This window comes from Oryza brachyantha, chromosome 8 (genome assembly GCF_000231095.2).
Source record: "Oryza brachyantha chromosome 8, ObraRS2, whole genome shotgun sequence".
Lineage (NCBI taxonomy): Eukaryota > Viridiplantae > Streptophyta > Magnoliopsida > Poales > Poaceae > Oryza > Oryza brachyantha.
The window spans coordinates 15,956,303-15,973,221 of NC_023170.2; the positions used below are offsets into that span (position 1 = coordinate 15,956,303).

At 40.4% G+C, this 16,919-nt stretch overlaps 3 protein-coding genes and 1 long non-coding RNA gene across 9 annotated transcripts; 3 read left to right on the forward strand and 1 right to left on the reverse strand.

Annotated features, from left to right (window-relative positions):
- The first annotated feature begins 1,028 nt into the window (after positions 1-1,028).
- LOC102717461 (geranylgeranyl transferase type-2 subunit beta 1-like) lies at positions 1,029-4,243 on the forward strand. Its single transcript, XM_015840257.2, has 9 exons — positions 1,029-1,204; positions 1,285-1,438; positions 1,546-1,662; positions 2,374-2,440; positions 2,534-2,682; positions 3,156-3,289; positions 3,381-3,479; positions 3,610-3,685; positions 3,797-4,243. The coding sequence occupies exons 1-9, from the start codon at positions 1,142-1,144 to the stop codon at positions 3,895-3,897; spliced, it is 960 nt and encodes a 319-aa protein (XP_015695743.2). The 5' UTR covers positions 1,029-1,141; the 3' UTR covers positions 3,898-4,243.
- A 1,251-nt stretch (positions 4,244-5,494) lies between these two features.
- On the reverse strand, positions 5,495-9,212 carry LOC102717737 (AT-hook motif nuclear-localized protein 10). Of its 5 annotated transcripts, none has more exons than XM_040527108.1 (6): positions 9,081-9,212; positions 7,981-8,503; positions 7,423-7,475; positions 6,631-6,762; positions 6,297-6,458; positions 5,495-6,034 (listed from the first exon to the last, which is right to left on the reverse strand). In XM_040527108.1, the coding sequence occupies exons 2-6, from the start codon at positions 8,474-8,476 to the stop codon at positions 5,798-5,800; spliced, it is 1,080 nt and encodes a 359-aa protein (XP_040383042.1). In that variant the 5' UTR covers positions 8,477-8,503; positions 9,081-9,212; the 3' UTR covers positions 5,495-5,797. The 5 variants fall into 5 exon arrangements, with proteins under 5 accessions (XP_040383042.1, XP_015696033.1, XP_015696032.1 ...); XM_015840547.2 differs by having other exon boundaries at positions 7,981-8,576; positions 9,085-9,211; XM_015840546.2 differs by having other exon boundaries at positions 7,981-8,576; positions 9,081-9,211.
- Positions 9,213-9,279: 67 nt separating this feature from the next.
- On the forward strand, positions 9,280-13,075 carry LOC107304839. 2 transcript variants are annotated; one of them, XR_005812370.1, is made up of 5 exons: positions 9,280-9,390; positions 11,476-11,577; positions 11,680-11,819; positions 12,435-12,611; positions 12,711-13,075. It is a non-coding gene; the product is annotated as an uncharacterized LOC107304839 (long non-coding RNA). The 2 variants fall into 2 exon arrangements; XR_001550911.2 differs by having other exon boundaries at positions 11,476-11,819.
- An 838-nt stretch (positions 13,076-13,913) lies between these two features.
- LOC102718019 (psbP domain-containing protein 3, chloroplastic) lies at positions 13,914-16,686 on the forward strand. The gene is made up of 9 exons (XM_006660211.3): positions 13,914-14,232; positions 14,312-14,418; positions 14,500-14,565; positions 14,655-14,735; positions 14,842-14,924; positions 15,429-15,504; positions 15,741-15,859; positions 16,138-16,188; positions 16,400-16,686. Exons 1-9 carry the CDS (start codon positions 14,111-14,113, stop codon positions 16,424-16,426), a joined length of 732 nt encoding a protein of 243 aa, XP_006660274.2. The 5' UTR covers positions 13,914-14,110; the 3' UTR covers positions 16,427-16,686.
- The last annotated feature ends 233 nt before the right edge of the window (positions 16,687-16,919 follow it).

The window sequence follows — 16,919 nt, forward strand, 5'->3', positions numbered from 1 at the left end:
CTTTGAGTTGGGGGGAGGTGAAAATGGTGAGGCATGCTGCATGCAGATGTAAAATTTTCTGCAGGCAAAGGATTGCTAAGTTTGTGGCATCAAGGCAAACAAATGTTTGATTTGTTATATTAAGAACCAGAAAAAACATATGACACGTTAATGCATATCTAGTTTTAGTAATGAACTAGCTCCGTATTTAAATATACGTTGTTGTTAATTTTATTCGGTATTTGGTGGGTATGTATGGTCACTATATACTGTTCTAGTTAGTAGAGTATAATGATAATATCTAATGAAGTTATAATGTTGTAAAATAATTTATAAAGAAAAATATACACATAATTTTTGTTTTATAAACTAAACATATGAGAGTTATTAATAGTTAAAGTTTTAAATGTTTGATTAAATAAAGTCAGCAGTGCCATAATTGAAATAGAGAGGTTGTATACTAAAAGAGTAATTTTACCGTACTTAGAGGTACCAAAATTTTAGTGTAAAATTTAGCACCTCTTGATACCTTAATTCTCAAGTACTGTAAAATTGCTTATATTAAAACGATGATCAGATTATTTCTGCATGCCATTTATTACGCATAACTATAGTATTTGTGTACTATCTCCATCCTAAAGTATATATCTTTGGATCTAGATACAGTCTTCAATATATTTTGACCAATAATAATATTTACAAAAATAAATTATTTTAAATAATACAAAGTAATTCCAGTAACATCATTTTTTTGTGGTCAGTCTTTTCGATTTATTATTATTAGTAGTAAAAATTAAAAAATTTCAAACTAGCACTATTGTATATGTAGCTATATTTTGGAATGGGTGTAAAAAAAAACTTTACTGTAACCTTTTTTTTTCCACGAATGATGGAAAATTCTCATGTTCCAAACAAGGCCTCTCTCTATCAATCAGATGGGCCGTAGATAGCACGGAAAAGTCCAGGCCCATTTTCGGCCCATCTTATCCATCCTCTCGCTTACTTTTCCGCGGCCCAACCAATGATCCCCCACCGCCGTGTCCGCCGCTCCGCTCTCCTCGCCGTCGGCGGTTCACTCGCTCACCGCCGCCGCCGCCATCCCGCGCTGCCTCGGAACCTCGGCGCTGGGGGCGCGAAGCTTCTCGTGCGAGCTGCTGCGGCCATGGGGGATGGCGGGGAGCTGGCGGCGGAGAAGCACGTCCGCTACATCGTCACCGTGGAGAAGGTACGCCGCCTCGCTCGCCGCATCTCGCTCGGGGTGCGGGCTGCTCGATGCAGCGGCTGATCGGGTGCTCGTCGTCGCAGAAGAAGGACTCGTTCGAGTCGCTGGTGATGGAGCACATCCGGCTCAACGGCGCCTACTGGGGCCTCACCACGCTCGACCTCCTCCAAAAGCTCCACGCCGTCGAAGCCGACGAGGTCATCCAGTGGATCATGTCCTGCTACCACCCGGAATCTGGTACCACGAGAAGGGGCGGGCGGAATTCCTGGCTGTTCTGGTTGCTAGGTCTTGGGATCCTTCGAGGGAGATGCGTGTGTTTGTTGACTTGATCTGTGGCTATGCAGGTGGATTCGGGGGAAACGTTGGGCACGACGCACATGTCCTCTACACGCTCAGTGCCGTGCAGGTCCTCTGCCTCTTTGATCGGCTTGATGCTCTTGATGTCGATAAGGTTGCTGATTGTATCCTTCACTATATCTTTACTGGGGTTCATGCTTAGGGATCCTGGAACTTCAGTTTGAAGCTGAATGTTTTGCATGGATGCACAATTTTGGACTGCACGAAAATGTGCAACTTAGGGTAGTACGTAGGGTGAAGCTTAGGATGCTATGCGCTCATTTGTGTACGCTGATATCACATAAGTATTTATTGTCCTCTAGTTTTCTTGATCCTCACTAGTCACTAACTAGTAGTAACCACAGCCTAGCAAATTTGTGGACTGCCACTGCTTCTAATATGTCGCAATATGTGTAAATGTATTACTTAGAGGATGATGATAAATCTGAGCCAGATCCGTGATCCGAAAACCAAAATCAGAATTTAAGTGAAAAATATCTCCTTGCATCATGCTTTTGCCTATTAATCTCACACTTTTGCATCAATCGTATTTTGCATCCATAAGAAAGTCTGTTTCTCCTGCTGCCCTGTTGTTCCTGAAACCAGCTATGCTTCAAGGTAAAATCCACTGTATAACCTAGTTCACTCTTTCTCAGAGATTTCATTCCCATCGACTTAGTTGTTCCATCACCATACCATGTTATCCAATATGAAATTGAGGATTACAAGTTAACAGTGCTGTAGTTTTTGCAAGCTTTTTATTTGTTACATAAATTGGACTAGGGCATCCTCAGCTTCAGATATGGTTCCCTATTTTCCTACCTCAACCATGTCAGACATTGTTGGACTTCAAAACGAGGATGGATCATTCTCTGGTGATATTTGGGGTGAAGTTGATACTCGGTATAATCCTTTTGATATCCCATGTTTGTGCTTTGAACCTTGAGCCCCATTTCTGTGTGATCTACTAATGCAAGCCTAACTGACTGTTTGTAGATTCTCATACATTGCAATATGCGCCCTCTCTTTGCTGCATCGTCTGCACAAAATTAATGTGCAAAAAGCTGTAGATTATATTGTAAGCTGTAAGAACTTGGATGGTGGATTTGGAGCTATGCCAGGAGGGGAATCTCACGCTGGGCAGAGTATGTCTTATCTTATTTGCTCTATTTTCTGTTTTTATATGGTACTTATTAGAAATAGAAGTTAATTTATGCTTTACAATGATTATATAATATCACAAATGATCATCTATCCGTAATGCTGTCAAAAACTAGCAAGAATAGAGTTTCTAATTCTGGAACGCACTGTCTGTGAAATCTCAGGGTTGCAGTTTGCACCAAACAAAGTTGTCATAAATGTGTGTTACTGTAAGCACTTCATTCAGAAAAATATGAAGTTTACTTATGTAACCTATTGACTTGCTAATCCTATAATTATTGTCGAATTTTTGATTGACATGGCATCACATTTTCTTAGAGTTAGCTGTTCCTATAATGATCTGAAATTTGCATTTCCTGACAAGGTTCTCCTAGTTCCTAATCCCATTTTATTTTATGAATGCTATCACTTAATAGCTATCAGAAATCCTAAACATCATGGATATATTTTCGTGCAGTATTTTGCTGTGTTGGTGCTCTCGCAATCACTGGTTCGTTGCATCATGTCGATAGAGATCTCCTTGGATGGTGGCTTTGTGAGCGCCAGTGCAAAGAGGGAGGGCTCAATGGGCGGCCTGAGAAACTTGCCGATGTGAGATTGACTGCCAATTTTTAAGATGGTGCCTGTCTTTTTTCCTCATTTTATCATGGCACTATAACTTTGACTTTACTGCTCACTCTAGGTGTGTTACTCTTGGTGGGTGCTCTCAAGCTTGATAATGATTGATAGAGTGCACTGGATTGACAAGGACAAACTTGCAAAATTCATACTAAACTGCCAGGTAAGCTCTTGAAATCTTGCATCTGATATTTGTGTAACCATGTGACCATTAATAAAATGAAATAAAAACATAAGTCTCTGATCCCCAGCCTTTCTATTTACATCGAATACGAAATCTTATTCTTTGGCAGGACAAGGAAAATGGTGGAATTTCGGATAGACCAGATAATGCGGTTGATATCTATCACACATATTTTGGAGTTGCAGGTGTTTATATTTCTAACTGCGGTTGTTATCATAGGGATCTTATGTTATAGTATGTGAATAAATTGAAAACATAATCATTTTGCTGATTCAGTTGGCCCCTTTTGCAAGCAGGGCTTTCACTGATGGAGTACCCTGGAGTGAAGCCTATGGATCCTGCCTATGCGCTGCCGCTGGATGTTGTCAACCGGATTTTCTTGAGAAAAGAACATTAGAAGATGCACGCTCCACAGATCATGCTGTGTAACATGGATTTCGAAACCCTTCGTTTACTTGAAAACCTGAAAAATATCCCCATGGAAGAACGAATGCAGCATCAAGTGGCATCTAAAATATAGTGTCACGATATCGCAAATTCTCAATTAAAGCTTTCATGAGAGTCAACACTGACTTCACACTCAACAGCATGCTTTTACTGACCGAAGTTGTACTGTTCTACGCAACGGCAAGCAATGCTTTTTTTTTTCTTTTAGAAAAATGAGACACCAGTAAAGAATTCTCTTGTTGTATATTTCAAGAAAATGTTTTGTTCGAGTATCGTCCTATTGATGTACTGATCTTGATCCCTTTTTTGCTATTAGTGTTTCATTTTGCTATTAGTGTTGTGTTCTTTTGGCGACGAAAGATAAAAAAATCACATTATCTTTTTATAGCTATTTAATATTTTAAATGATGAAATTAATTAGTATAAAGTTAAAAATTTACTCTACAAATATGCGATGATTAATTTCTATATAGAAACTTTTTATAAAAAATAAAATGTTTAGCAGTTCAGAAAATATACGCGTATAAGCCAAAAATAGTCTGAAATAATATGTACAGTAGAGAAAGTATCCTTGTGATGCTTCCAAACCAAGGCTCCAGGAATTGCATTGATTGCACAAATAATAACAAATTGGGTCATTGAGCTATGCGCTTTGACAAACCGATATATACCATCAATAGGTTAATAACGTTTGATGCTACTAGTACTCAGAAGAGAATTCTACATGATCATCTCGATGCAGCTGTCCCTTGCTCATTTTGCAATTCATTCTAGGCCAGCATTTTCCTATCCACTTTTTCATTCATTGAAATATATGTACCCAAGAGGAGCCTCATTAGTTGGCCAGTTACTAGTGGAAAAAACAATACTATTTCATTGGATCAATTAACCTCTAAACCATTTCTTAGTTTATAGTACACTTAAACTATTGAAAATGATTCACTCGTTAATAATATCTCTCTTTCTTGTTACTTTTCATACAAGTTGTATTTTAAAATAAATTTTTTTTGAGTAATAGGTGACAGCATTAGCAAAGTTTAAAAATATCTAGTTTTTCATGTTTGTTTACCTAAACTTTAAAATATTTATGCACAAATCAATCTTATGTGTTTTCAACAACAGTTAGAAAAATTCTTTAAAAAAGAGGTGAGACTTAAGTTGTAACGTATATGTTATCCTACCAAAGTTACGGTGCAAACTACGACTTCTATAGTGCAAAACAAAAAAGAGAAATCACAATAGAGAGTATAGACCATTTTCAGTAGTCTAAGGTGTGAAAAGAGTTAAAAAATAGTTTAGAGGGCTAAATGCTCTAGTTAAATAGTTCAAAGAAGTAAAATAAGCTTTTCTTTTGGTTCTTACCAATAATAATACAACAAACAACATATTAGGGAAACAAACATAATTTGTAGTTATTCTTTTATATTGGTTCTTAGTTATTTAAACGTCAATGCAAAATAAGAAACCAACATGAAAATATCAAATATAGTTCCAAAATTAAGTTTTATGATTCAAATTTTGACAGCGACATATGATGGGGCCTGAGATAACGCAACTAGAGGTCATAATAATAACAATAATCTTTGATAACATTGCACAGGATATTAGGATAAACATGATCAGGTCTCTCAAGATACTACCTAGCACGTAATAAATCCAGGGTGAAACTGAAACCTACACAACAGCTACACTTACCAGCTACAAATTCTCCCCTAATTTAAAATTCAGATTTACACTACAACATAGGAACTAGTTAGAGAAACGTGTGGCAACGGTTGCTACTTTCTTGCAGAGATGCTGCAGTTCATCGACAGCCTATCAGAATCCAGGTTTGGTGAAGGATGAAGGTATCATTTCCATGGCATGCTAGACAAGAATGGCGGCTGGCTATTGTTGCTGGGAGGAGCAATGCCTGGATGCAGGGGGCTTCCAGCTCCACCTGAGGATTCACTCAATGTGCCTCTTGAAGGGGGACTGCTGTTGGGTCCCATCCCAGTGGCCGGCGCAGTTTTCAATGGCGCCGGTTCTAAAGAAACATGCTGTTTCGGCTCCTTTTTCCCTTCAGAATTGAAGCTTCCCACAACAATCTGCAGATGGTAGTAGTAGTAGTAGTACTGATAATCAGAATATTTTTCTAGAGCATATAATCATTATTAGAGCATATTTTGCTTTCTACTGGAAAAGCTGTGGTGATCCTATACTAATTGCAGGACACAATTTCATTTTGATAACTGAGAGATAATTGGGGGAAATGTGGCTGGTTTCAAACTCAAGAAGATGTTCTACAGCAAGGTACACAAAGAATCTAGCAGATGAGCTTGGGAACCATTGCAGGGGAGAAAATCATACCTGGACTGGTGTAGCTGCTATGAGAAGTCCGGCAACGCCACCTCCCAAGAGACGACCATCAGGACCAGCAAGCGAAACACTGAGTCCCCCAGTTCGACTACGCTGCCCTCCATGGTCTGTTAGAAGGAAAGACCCAGACAGCGATAGTATCTCAAATCGGCCCTGTGCAGAGAAACCAAGGAGGTATAAACATTTGCAATCGGCATATTCTACATTGCATATAGAATATAGATAGTACATGCATAGATTGGCTGGAAATATACGCGACCTATAAATAAGTCTGCATGTAAAATCTCATGTTATTTGTTAGCTTTTACTGGTTAATAGCACAGACCTCGTATGTCACTGTTCCACCTGAGGTAGCAGTTTGGCGAAGTGTAACATTTGATATGGCACCATTTGCTGAAAGAACACAAACTGCGCGATTTCCATGTTGAGTAAATGACATAATCTTTGAGGATACATCCTGAAAGAAGAGTTTGCAAATTTTTTGTTAGTTTTGCATAAACTGTGTCAGCATATTTACTCCCTATCTTATCAATTTCTATGAAAAAAAAATAGCAACATAACATCTCTAAATTATGCATAGAATTTACTCGGAACAAACAGCATAAAAAAAACTTGAATTATGCCCAAACTGTTATAAATTTCTGAAAAACATCAAAGCATAGCCAAGATAACATGGATTTGATATTTGGACAGGACTTTGTGCTCAAAGAAATAGTTATTGATAATTTGATATGAATAAGACTGAATAAGATTCAAAGGCCAGAAATTTCAGGAAGATAGTTCACAGGCTAATTTCATGATTCCTTGCTGCAACAACCAAGGTTTTTTGCTTCTTGCGTAAAAGAAAGGAGAATGTACATATGGATTGAGATAATAACGAGTTTGACCCATCACTAAGAAAATATTGACACAGGACATTGGGAGTGCCCTTGGACAAAATTGTACAAGCTTGAGCTTGTCCAGACTCCAGAAACGTTTAAACCAAACTTTTGAGGGAGAGAAACAGAAAAAACACCATCAAAGTGACAAATTGGAATCTCCAAGAGTAAATAGGGGAATGCAAGTATGCAACCAGAGTCCAGGATCAATAAGAAAAATCAAGTGTAAGATGAGATACCTCTCCAGCTTGGACTGTAATAATATGTGGTGTAAATCCAACTCCTGCTGATCCTACAAGAGAACTCCAAATTAGGATTAACTATGTGAAGGAGAACAAACTTCAACAAAGATGGAGTCAACACACATCGATTTCACATTAATAGGTCAAAAAGATGCACCCAAGACAACTTTAGAATATAATAAAGCAGATGCTCAATAATTTGACAGGAAAACAACTGCATCGACTAGACAAACACAAGAATCACTCAACCAATGGAAGGTAAATTTGTCTATCCAATATTTTAGTTTGGCCCCATGGAATAGTACACTCTTCACTCCTGCAAAATATGTGGTGGATCTGAACTCTAAGTGGAGCCAATAGGCCACATTGAGCCTTGTTTAAATGAGTGCATCCTCAATGATTTCCAGAACAATTATTCAGAAGCGAAAATGTTGATTCCCCCATCGATTTCTTATTAACAAAATCTAACTCAAGCATATCAAAGTGCAAAACATTAACTTGAGCACAAGACATTCTACAGCACATGAAGATGTTAATGGGGATGGAGATTTTTACCAACGGCATCGATGCGCGGCTTGTTCGTAGAACCCTTAGGCCGGCCCCGCTTCTTCACTCCGTCTTGTGACACCGGCGACGCGAGGCTCGCCGGCTTCGGCTGCGTCAGCGAGAACGGCCCTGAAGCGCCCGGCGTCGACCCTGCAGACGTCGGCGAGGCCACCAACCCCAGCGACATGGACCCGTCGGGCCCGTACTTCCTCGGCCGCCCGCGCTTCTTTTTGAGCACGGGCTCCCCCAAGTCCGGCAGTGCTGCGGCGCCATTGCCTCCGGCGGCCGGCATGGTTGAGCCGGTGCCCGCGCCGCCACCCGACTGGTAACCCGGCGGCGCCGCCGCGGCGCTAACCGGGGTGAACACGGGGGTGCCGTCTGAGGTGTACGCCATGCGGACGCTCTGCATGGCTCCCGACGACGGCGGCGCCGGCGCCGGCGGGCTCTTCGGCATGCCGAACAGATCCCTCCCCGCCATTAGCCCTTGCTCCGACCTCACCTCCATGGCCAAGAACCGTTCTTGGACCAAACTCTACAAAAGCTGCGATTTTTATCCACTGACGAGACCTCACGAGCACGTGAAGTAAGGATTAGGGATTTGGAACCTGCAAAATCCCATAAAACCCTAGCTGCTCAAAGCTGAAAGAGAGATTTTTCTCGCAAGAACACCAGAGTTGTACAGAAGAAGCGCGATGCGGAAGGAAATGAAATGGAAACGCAAGAAAAATTATCTGAAGGAGAAGAAGAAATCGAGAAGGGAAATGGTAAAAACCTCAAGGAAGGGGAGTTAAAAAACCAAGCTTTGGGTCAGGATTTAGCAAAACGGTGCACCGAAATTGCAGATCTCATTCTTTTCGCCGGATTTTGCAGGCGGCAAAACGCAATAAATTGCCACAGTTTCAGACCCAACAGTTGCAGCCAAGGCAGTGGAAGGAAGAGAGGAAAAAAATATCTGAAAGAAAAAAACTATTTCTTCAAAATGGAAAACAAGAAGCACACTTTCACACTCCTCTGCCCCATAAATGAAAGCTCAGGAGCAGGAAAACGTCTCAACAAACTCACTCCAGTAGCACACAGAGGAGAAGAACAGCTTCAGAGATTTTGGATACCTACTAGCCCTCACAAATTCTTGCTTATATCCTTCATCATCAATATATATCTCCTTTTCCTCCCCTATTTATTTTCCCAACCCCCCCTACTTCACTTCACATGCACTCTTTCTTTTTCCCTAATTAACAAAAAAGATGTTTTTTTTCTGTCAGGGAAAGAGAAAAACAGGCAGCAGGTAAGTAAAGCACGCCGAAATTGCCTTGGGGAGAAAAAAATATACAATTGCTGTAGCAGATAAGAAGAGGAGGATGCATCATGGATGCAGATTGCAGGGGTCTACCTCATCCTCATTTGACCCCAGCACTTGTGGTATTTGCTTTCAGATCCCCTCTTCTCAGCTTTTGGCCTTACTTGCCTCTGCTCTTTTTCTCTCTCACTGTGGCTCCCCACTGACCACTGTGCCCATTGGCCTAAACCACAGCTATTGTCTCAGTAATCAGTATCAACCCAACAAAGAAAAACAACTGGCACGCATAACACACATGATAGTAGCACGTTTTTGTTTGACCGAATTGGACATACACAAAAAAAGGTCTGAATATTCCTTGGAAATTGATGGTGTGAGGTTTTTTGTCCATTAGAATTCCAATTTATAAGCAAGAAAACTGTTGTGCACTGTTACGATAACATGTGAAATAAATTTCATTATAAGCCACCGTATCTTTAATGTTTTCATGTAACTCTTTTAGATAACATGTATGTTTTTATTATAGCTAGTAATATATCTATGCACTGCAAGGTACCATGATAATGTATTTCATAGACTAGTAAAAAAAAAGATGATCCAACAACTAAGAATGAAGGGCCATGGAGAGAAATAAACGTTTCCTTTTTTAAAAAAAACACCACTTGCTTTTACTAGTCCGGTAATTTTTATGTGACTTAGGATAGAAAGGAGGACGGATGACTCATTTTTTAAGTAGTATAGATTTTATTAAGATCGAAGATTTGTCGATGTCCATCTTTTAAGTGTATGTTAGAGGACGGATAGCGTAGTACACGGGTACGTGAGTTTTATTGGGAATAAATATTATGTCCTTAAAATCATGCGGTTTTCTAATGAAAAAGCCTGGTGCTGTGATGATCAATGCTTATAGATCTTTAGATAACGGAATAGTCCTTGATGCTTTTATGAGAGACAATAATATGTGTGGTCCAATCGCCAATACGAAGAAGGTTAGGGTCAACGGGTCAAAGTTGGGAGGTTTCTGAAAGCGTATGCTAACATAAAGATGTTAGTTAAGCTTAGCCAAAACATCGAAATTAATTGCATATGGCAAAGTACGGTTCGTGCTTGCAAATGCAAAATTGAATGCTCCTGCTGAAATTTACTTCGGCGCTCCATAATTAACCCTGTGTTTGGTACTTCCATCAAAATTGTTTTTTAATACGTTGATTTTTCAAATGTTTGGACATCTTGAGCTGTAAAAGTTAGTGCCAGTAGGAGTGATTGAGTGAATGCCAAGTTTAAGCTAACTATCGAATAAAATAATCTTCGTTTCAGACAATTAATTATTTCAAACCATGTGCAGTCAGCAGAATCCTCTTCTTTCTCCTGCTTGTTTCCTCCTTAACTTTCGGCCTTTAGCATGTGTTTTTTGTATTATCTTGTTAATTATCTGGTATACCTGTACTTGTGACTTTGTGATGCCGTCACTACGCAAATAAGGGCATTTGACCAATGTTTTGGTTTCAAATCGATCGGTAGTGTCAAGAAAAATGGTGGTTAAGACCAAGATTGATAGCTATCTCCACTTAGAATAATTTGAGCATAAACCCAAAGACACTACAAAAGTGATGGGTACACTGTTTTTGATTTTCAGAGTTTGCATCTCGCTAGCTTTTCTTTCATTCTACCTTTTGTTTTTCTTATGATTATAAACCAAAATTTAAATTTTTAACCTTTAATTTAGAGTTGAATTTAGGTTTTTTTTTACCAAAATTTATTTTTTACCCTATTTTTTAGATTGCTAAGAATATATATATATATATAGAGACCATCTTCACAAGATGATTTGTGCAGGTGTAAATACAAAATAATCGCGAAGAATATACTTATCATTATTGGTGAAAAAAAACAAAGAAAATCCTTTGTCACCGGATATACTCAAACCCCTGTGCAGGTTCGCAACAGCAGCTTCTGCTGAATAGTTTCTCACCCTGCTCTTCAAAACAAACTTTTCCACAATGTCTGAAATATTGCATCTGATAATGAAATTCAGATAGTACAATGGAAGTCCAACTCAGACAATACATACAAACCATATTAAAATAGTTAAAAACAAAAGAGAACAGGCACAAACAGATTCAGAAATCAGACCCTACAATAACTCTGTATTACAGATTTTACCTGCACTTATCTTCCCTGTGTTTTGTTTTCTTTATAATTAACAGCATGGAGAACACAAAAACAGATGGAAGCAGGAAAGAAAAAAAAGGAACACGTCGCCCCGGGAACATGCATCCTGCTTTGCTCCTGACGCAGCGTATAAACAGGTGTATTCATAAAATGATTTGTTAATAGCAAGCCTCCAAATTGTCTGATGGATACGACCATTTATTAATTTTATGCATATCCACTTGCCCTGACTTTTTCAGCGTGACACTATTCTACTTGAGCTTTTGTCGATCGAGCTTATCCTGAAATGACAAAAATGCAGAGAGATTTTTCATTTCTGGATTCATCCAATGGAGAAAAATCCAGTGTGCGAACACTTCAGCTTGTTAGGCAGAATAAGGTACCAAAAAACATCTTTTATATCGATGGACAGTACAATTATGAATATAATTTTTGGAAACCATGTTGGTTTCAGCATGAAAGTCCAAACTGGAGGTATTTAAATTCTGAAATTGTGCAATTCTTCAAACAAGTCAGAAATTTGGTTACGGCGTAATACTAAAAAGTACAGAAAAGACGGTATATACCTTTTGACTCTGCCTATTGTTTGCAGTATTGTCAAAGAAACCTATCTTTTGGTGGAGCCAACTGCAAACTCATTTTCCATTTAGATGTGAAAGTGTGAGGAAAAAATGCACATAGATAAGCAATTAACAACAGGAAGCAAATCAAAATCATCAAACACTCATAAGTGGTTGTTGAACAAATACAGAGAAAAAGGTCTTGTCAAATCCGAAAACAATTGGGAGAAAACAAAAGCAACACTATTGCTAGAAAAGAAAAGGAAAGGTTAAAAAAAAGGGAAAAAGAAGAAGAAGAAAACAGTTCTCCCCCCATGTGACTCCCCTCTCTAAATCGATCGAATCCTCTCCAGCTTTCACAAAACAGTAACCCTAATATCATAGGGTTTGGACCCCCTTTGCGTGACCTAACAATCAATTTTTTGGCACTACAGGTTAATACAATGCATTGCAGTAGCATTTGGCCTCATTGGCACCTAACAGGTCAAGATCTCTGAAGATATACACGGCCATTTTTTCTGAATTCTGCAACGAGTTGGTTGCTGGTTCAGAAAGACGACACAACCGTTTCCCATCTCGCTCGGATCTTCACTGCACTGCAAAATGCTACTGTGAGCCTGCATTTACACACATTTATACCGGCATGGAGTAAAGCTGTTCTTCTTCTTCTTTTTTTCATCTGATTCATCGCCTACTTGTCGAGTTTTCAGAGCCGGTGTAAAGAGTGCTACTTACAAGTGATGATTTCTTCAGTTCTTGGGAGCAAACAGTAACATTATCCCAGTGGCTTTACACTTATTTACTAGTAGAATGAATGCAGCTGTACTGAGTACCTCCAAAATGTAGGGCCTCGTCTAATGAATGCCACACTTGCAAAGGTGAAATTGTAGGGGCCATGCAATGCAAGAGGGAGTAGTACTAGAGGAGTTGCTCTCTCCAGTGTTCAGTCTGCACTTGTGCATCGCTCAAGTTCAGAAAAATGAATTTGCCTGTCTGCCTGTTTCCATGGGAGAAAGGGAACGGCATGCATTTACAGTTGCATTGAAATGTACTGCTATCCACGGAGACAGCTCAATAATCACTCATATGAATTCTCTCTGAAAAAAATCACCTCCACGAATTCGAAAATATCTTTTCGTTCCTGCTTATGTTTATAATTTAAAATTTAAATTTTTAACCTTAAATTTATAGTTGATTTTAGGATTTTTTTCACCAAAGTCTATTATCTAGCCTTAAATTTTATATTGCCAAGAATATATATATATATTTTTTATTTACAAATTATTTTCTATTTACAAATATACGTCGTTTGTTTTTTCCATACATACTAATTAATTTTTAATTACATACATACTATCTATATTGTATATTATATGTTACTTATATTATAATTATATTATAGTAGCAATGTAGCATTCAAAATGATTTTAGTGAAAAAAATCACACGGGCAACTTTTATCAAAACCTTTCTAAAAAGAGCTTTTTTACCACACTTTTTACACACCTAAAGGTATCAAACTTTTTTACTAAAATTCTTATTAACTTGAGGTACTTTTTCTAGGTTGGTAAAAAAAAATCCTTTTAAGACGGAGGCAGTACTCGGCCTGCCATGGATTCGATGACATTTAAACGATGAGAAATCCAAAAGCAACCGGCCCAACTAATATGGGCCTCACATAAACCATTCCGGCCCAACATAAATAGGCCGCACGCGGCATGCCCACAGAACCTATCGAGGCCCAACCTATGTGGGCCGCATGCCCGCACGTACGCTACAGTATATATACGGCCCAACTAATATGGGCCGCACTTAGGTGACAGTGGACGTTCCGGCCCAACTAATATGGGCCGATCCGTTGGGCCCTGCACCCGTGGTGGGCGCGTCGTCGTCGTCGAAGCGAGCGGAGTGGGCGACCACCCGCGGCGACTACCACGCATCGTCGCGGCGACCCGAGCCACACGTCCCCGGCCACCGCACAGCCTGGCCAAGAAGAAGATATCCTCGCGTCGGAAGCGGTGGTGGAAGGCGGCGAGCAAGCAGACGCAGGTGGTGAGCCGACGCCGACGAGGGGAAGGAGAAGCAGAGCAGAGCAGAGCGCGCGCCGCGGCCATGGCTGCCGCTGTGAATTCCGCAACCGCGCCTCTCTGCCGAGGCCTCTCCTCCTCCTCCTCCTCCTCCGGCGGCGCCAGGACGCGGCGAGCGACGGTCAGATGCGGCGCCGGTGATGCTCGGTGCGTCGAACCCTTCTGCTCCTGACGCTGGCGCGCGTTCGTTTCAGTTCTAATTGATTGGTCGTCGTCACTTCGTCAGAGTGGAGGGGCTGAGGCGGAGGGAGGCGTTGCTGAGCGTCCTCCTCTCCACCACGGCGGCGTCCGCGCCGGCGCTCGCTCCCGCCGCCGCCGCCGCCGCGACCGCCGGTAATGCGCCACCTATCACAAGCTCTCGCAATCTTGCGTGGTTGTGCTTATCCCGGTGAAGTTTTTCTGTGTGTTTCCAAGAGTTGCAGGAAGGTTTCCGCACGTACGAGGATGAGGCCAACAAGTACAGCATCGCCATCCCACAAGGTGATTAATTTACTGCAAATTAGCAGTTAATCCCATTCCAAAAGATGAATCTTTTTTTCTTTTCAACTCAACTTTCCTTGTGTGTGCAGACTGGCTGGTCGGCGCCGGCGACGTCAGCGGCTTCAAGTCCGTGACGGCGTTCTACCCCGACCAAGTCGCCGAATCCAATGGTACGGTACGCTGCCACGCATCTCCAACTCCAAGATTGAATCTTTTGGTTGTTCATATGGAAATTCATGAGCTTTTTTTCTGCGTCTTAATCTGCCTCCTGATCAGTCAGCGTCGCCATAACCGGAATCGGCCCCGATTTCACCAGCCTCAAGTCCTTCGGCGACGTCGACGCCTTCGCCGAGAGCCTGGTAGACATCCACTGCCCACTGCCTACTTCTTGCTGGATTGGATCATTCAAAACTGTAGTGAACAACTGAACATTGCAAAATTCAGACACTTCGGTGGTGTTTTGTTTGCAAAATTTTTTTTTTAAAAACATCACATTAAATTTTTGGATATATATTTGAAGTATTAAACGTAATTTAATTACAAAAAAAATTTCAGATTTTGACTGGAAACCGCGAGACGAATTTTTTGAGCCTAATCAATCCGTTATTAGCACATGTTGGTTAATGTAGCACTTATGACTAATCACTTTCTAATTAGGCTTAAAAGATTCGTCTCAAGATTTCTTCCGTAACTATGCAATTAGTTTTTTAATTTATCTATGTTTAATGCTTTATTTAGATGTCTAAAGATTTAATACGATGTAAATTAGAAACTAAACAAGGCCTTCGAAATCCAGACATGAGAACAGTAGCAGCTCGCAACGTTGTAACATCGCCTGAACTGATGCATGCCTACATGAGCAGGTGAACGGTCTGGACAGGAGCTGGAAGAGGCCGCCGGGGGTCGCCGCGAAGCTCATCGACTCCAGGGCATCCAACGGTGAGCAGCGCACATCACACAGTATTTGCGACATCAGCCACATATTTTTTTTCTGCTTATGTTTATAAACTTTAAAGTTGATTTTAGGGTTTTTTTATGAAAGTTTATTTTTATCCTTGACTTTTAAATCCTAAGAACATATGCATAAAATTTTTATTAATAAATTATTTTTCATTTGTTTCGACGATCACCTGACTTATTAACAAATTAGTGTATGCTGATGAGTGGATATGCAGGCCTGTACTACATCGAGTACACGCTGCAGAACCCCGGCGAGAGGCGCCGGCACATCGTCTCGGCCATCGGAATGGCGTTCAACGGCTGGTACAACAGGCTGTACACGGTGACAGGGCAGGTGAGCGACAACTGTGCAACTTTCAGCTGCTACTAGAGCTCATCGTGTGCTCATCGATCAACGCATGCGTTTGAGATTAGATTATGGATTATGAATTTTTGTCGGCACATTTTTTAAAGTAAACTACTTAACGGTGAATTCCAAGCAAAACATTTCTATATAAAAGATCCTCATATGACCAAAAGCAGCGTTTTACTTTTACGAGTTAATTCGATTGTTTATACACTCAAAGCTATAAACAAATTAGATAATTCAGAAATAACCTTGATTGCTTGCAGTATATTGATGACGCCGCTGATGTGGACAAGTTCAGGGCTCAAATAGAGAAGGTGAGATCTTTATGATCTCTTCGTTTTAAAGGAATTTTATAGAAAACTAAAGAAATTGAACTATTTCCTCTAAAATTCATGTAAAATTTAATTGAAATGAAGAGACCCTTAGACTGAACATCTGCATCTGCAGCCGTCTTGCTCATCTTACAATTCTTTGGCTTGTCCTTTGCTGGATCACTGAAGGATTGGTTTCTTCCTCCATTTGCAGTCTGTCAAATCATTCAGGTTCACATGAAGACACATTCATCCTACACCGACATCACACAACATCCAGCATTATGCAGAGGAGGCGAGAACAAGAAACGTTTTGTAAACCAGCGTATTTAGCGATCTTTGTAAATCGGCTAGTACATTCATGCCTGTCAGTTTAACCAAGTGTACACCAAATGTTCTGAGATTTGACGATGCGACCTTGCTGAGGCCAACATGAGCTAATTGTGTGGTGTGAGACGCAGAAAACTTTGAACACGTGATGTTGTTAAGCTTTACTCACAAGCTGTTTTTTCTTTGCTGTTGTGAAGAAAATTATCCTTCTACATCAGTGACCAAGTTTTGTATAATGCATTTGAGGCTTACACGGTTACAGTCAGCTTTCCTTTTTCTTTTTGGTGGTGGGGACGTAGGTTGCGCTCATATCCCATGAGGGCTTTTTGATTTTCACTGGTATGTAGTGACGGATCTAGATTAAATATTAGAAGGGGTTGGACAAAAAAAATCTGCTTATAGCC

Excerpts from the sequence above, each read along its gene's own strand:
- LOC102718019 (XM_006660211.3), top strand. The coding sequence starts at position 14,111 with ATGGCTGCCGCTGTGAATTCCGCAACCGCGCCTCTCTGCCGAGGCCTC. Across the intron at positions 15,505-15,740 it reads CGACTCCAGGGCATCCAACG|GCCTGTACTACATCGAGTAC; the intron begins GTGAGCAGCGCA and ends GTGGATATGCAG. Across the intron at positions 16,189-16,399 it reads TCAGGGCTCAAATAGAGAAG|TCTGTCAAATCATTCAGGTT; the intron begins GTGAGATCTTTA and ends CTCCATTTGCAG.
- LOC102717461 (XM_015840257.2), top strand. The coding sequence starts at position 1,142 with ATGGGGGATGGCGGGGAGCTGGCGGCGGAGAAGCACGTCCGCTACATC. Across the intron at positions 1,663-2,373 it reads TGTCGATAAGGTTGCTGATT|ACATTGTTGGACTTCAAAAC; the intron begins GTATCCTTCACT and ends CAACCATGTCAG. Across the intron at positions 2,441-2,533 it reads TGGGGTGAAGTTGATACTCG|ATTCTCATACATTGCAATAT; the intron begins GTATAATCCTTT and ends GACTGTTTGTAG.
- LOC102717737 (XM_040527108.1), bottom strand. The coding sequence starts at position 8,476 with ATGGAGGTGAGGTCGGAGCAAGGGCTAATGGCGGGGAGGGATCTGTTC. Across the intron at positions 7,476-7,980 it reads GCCGCGCATCGATGCCGTTG|GATCAGCAGGAGTTGGATTT; the intron begins GTAAAAATCTCC and ends GTTCTCTTGTAG. Across the intron at positions 6,459-6,630 it reads GTGGAACAGTGACATACGAG|GGCCGATTTGAGATACTATC; the intron begins GTCTGTGCTATT and ends TTCTCTGCACAG.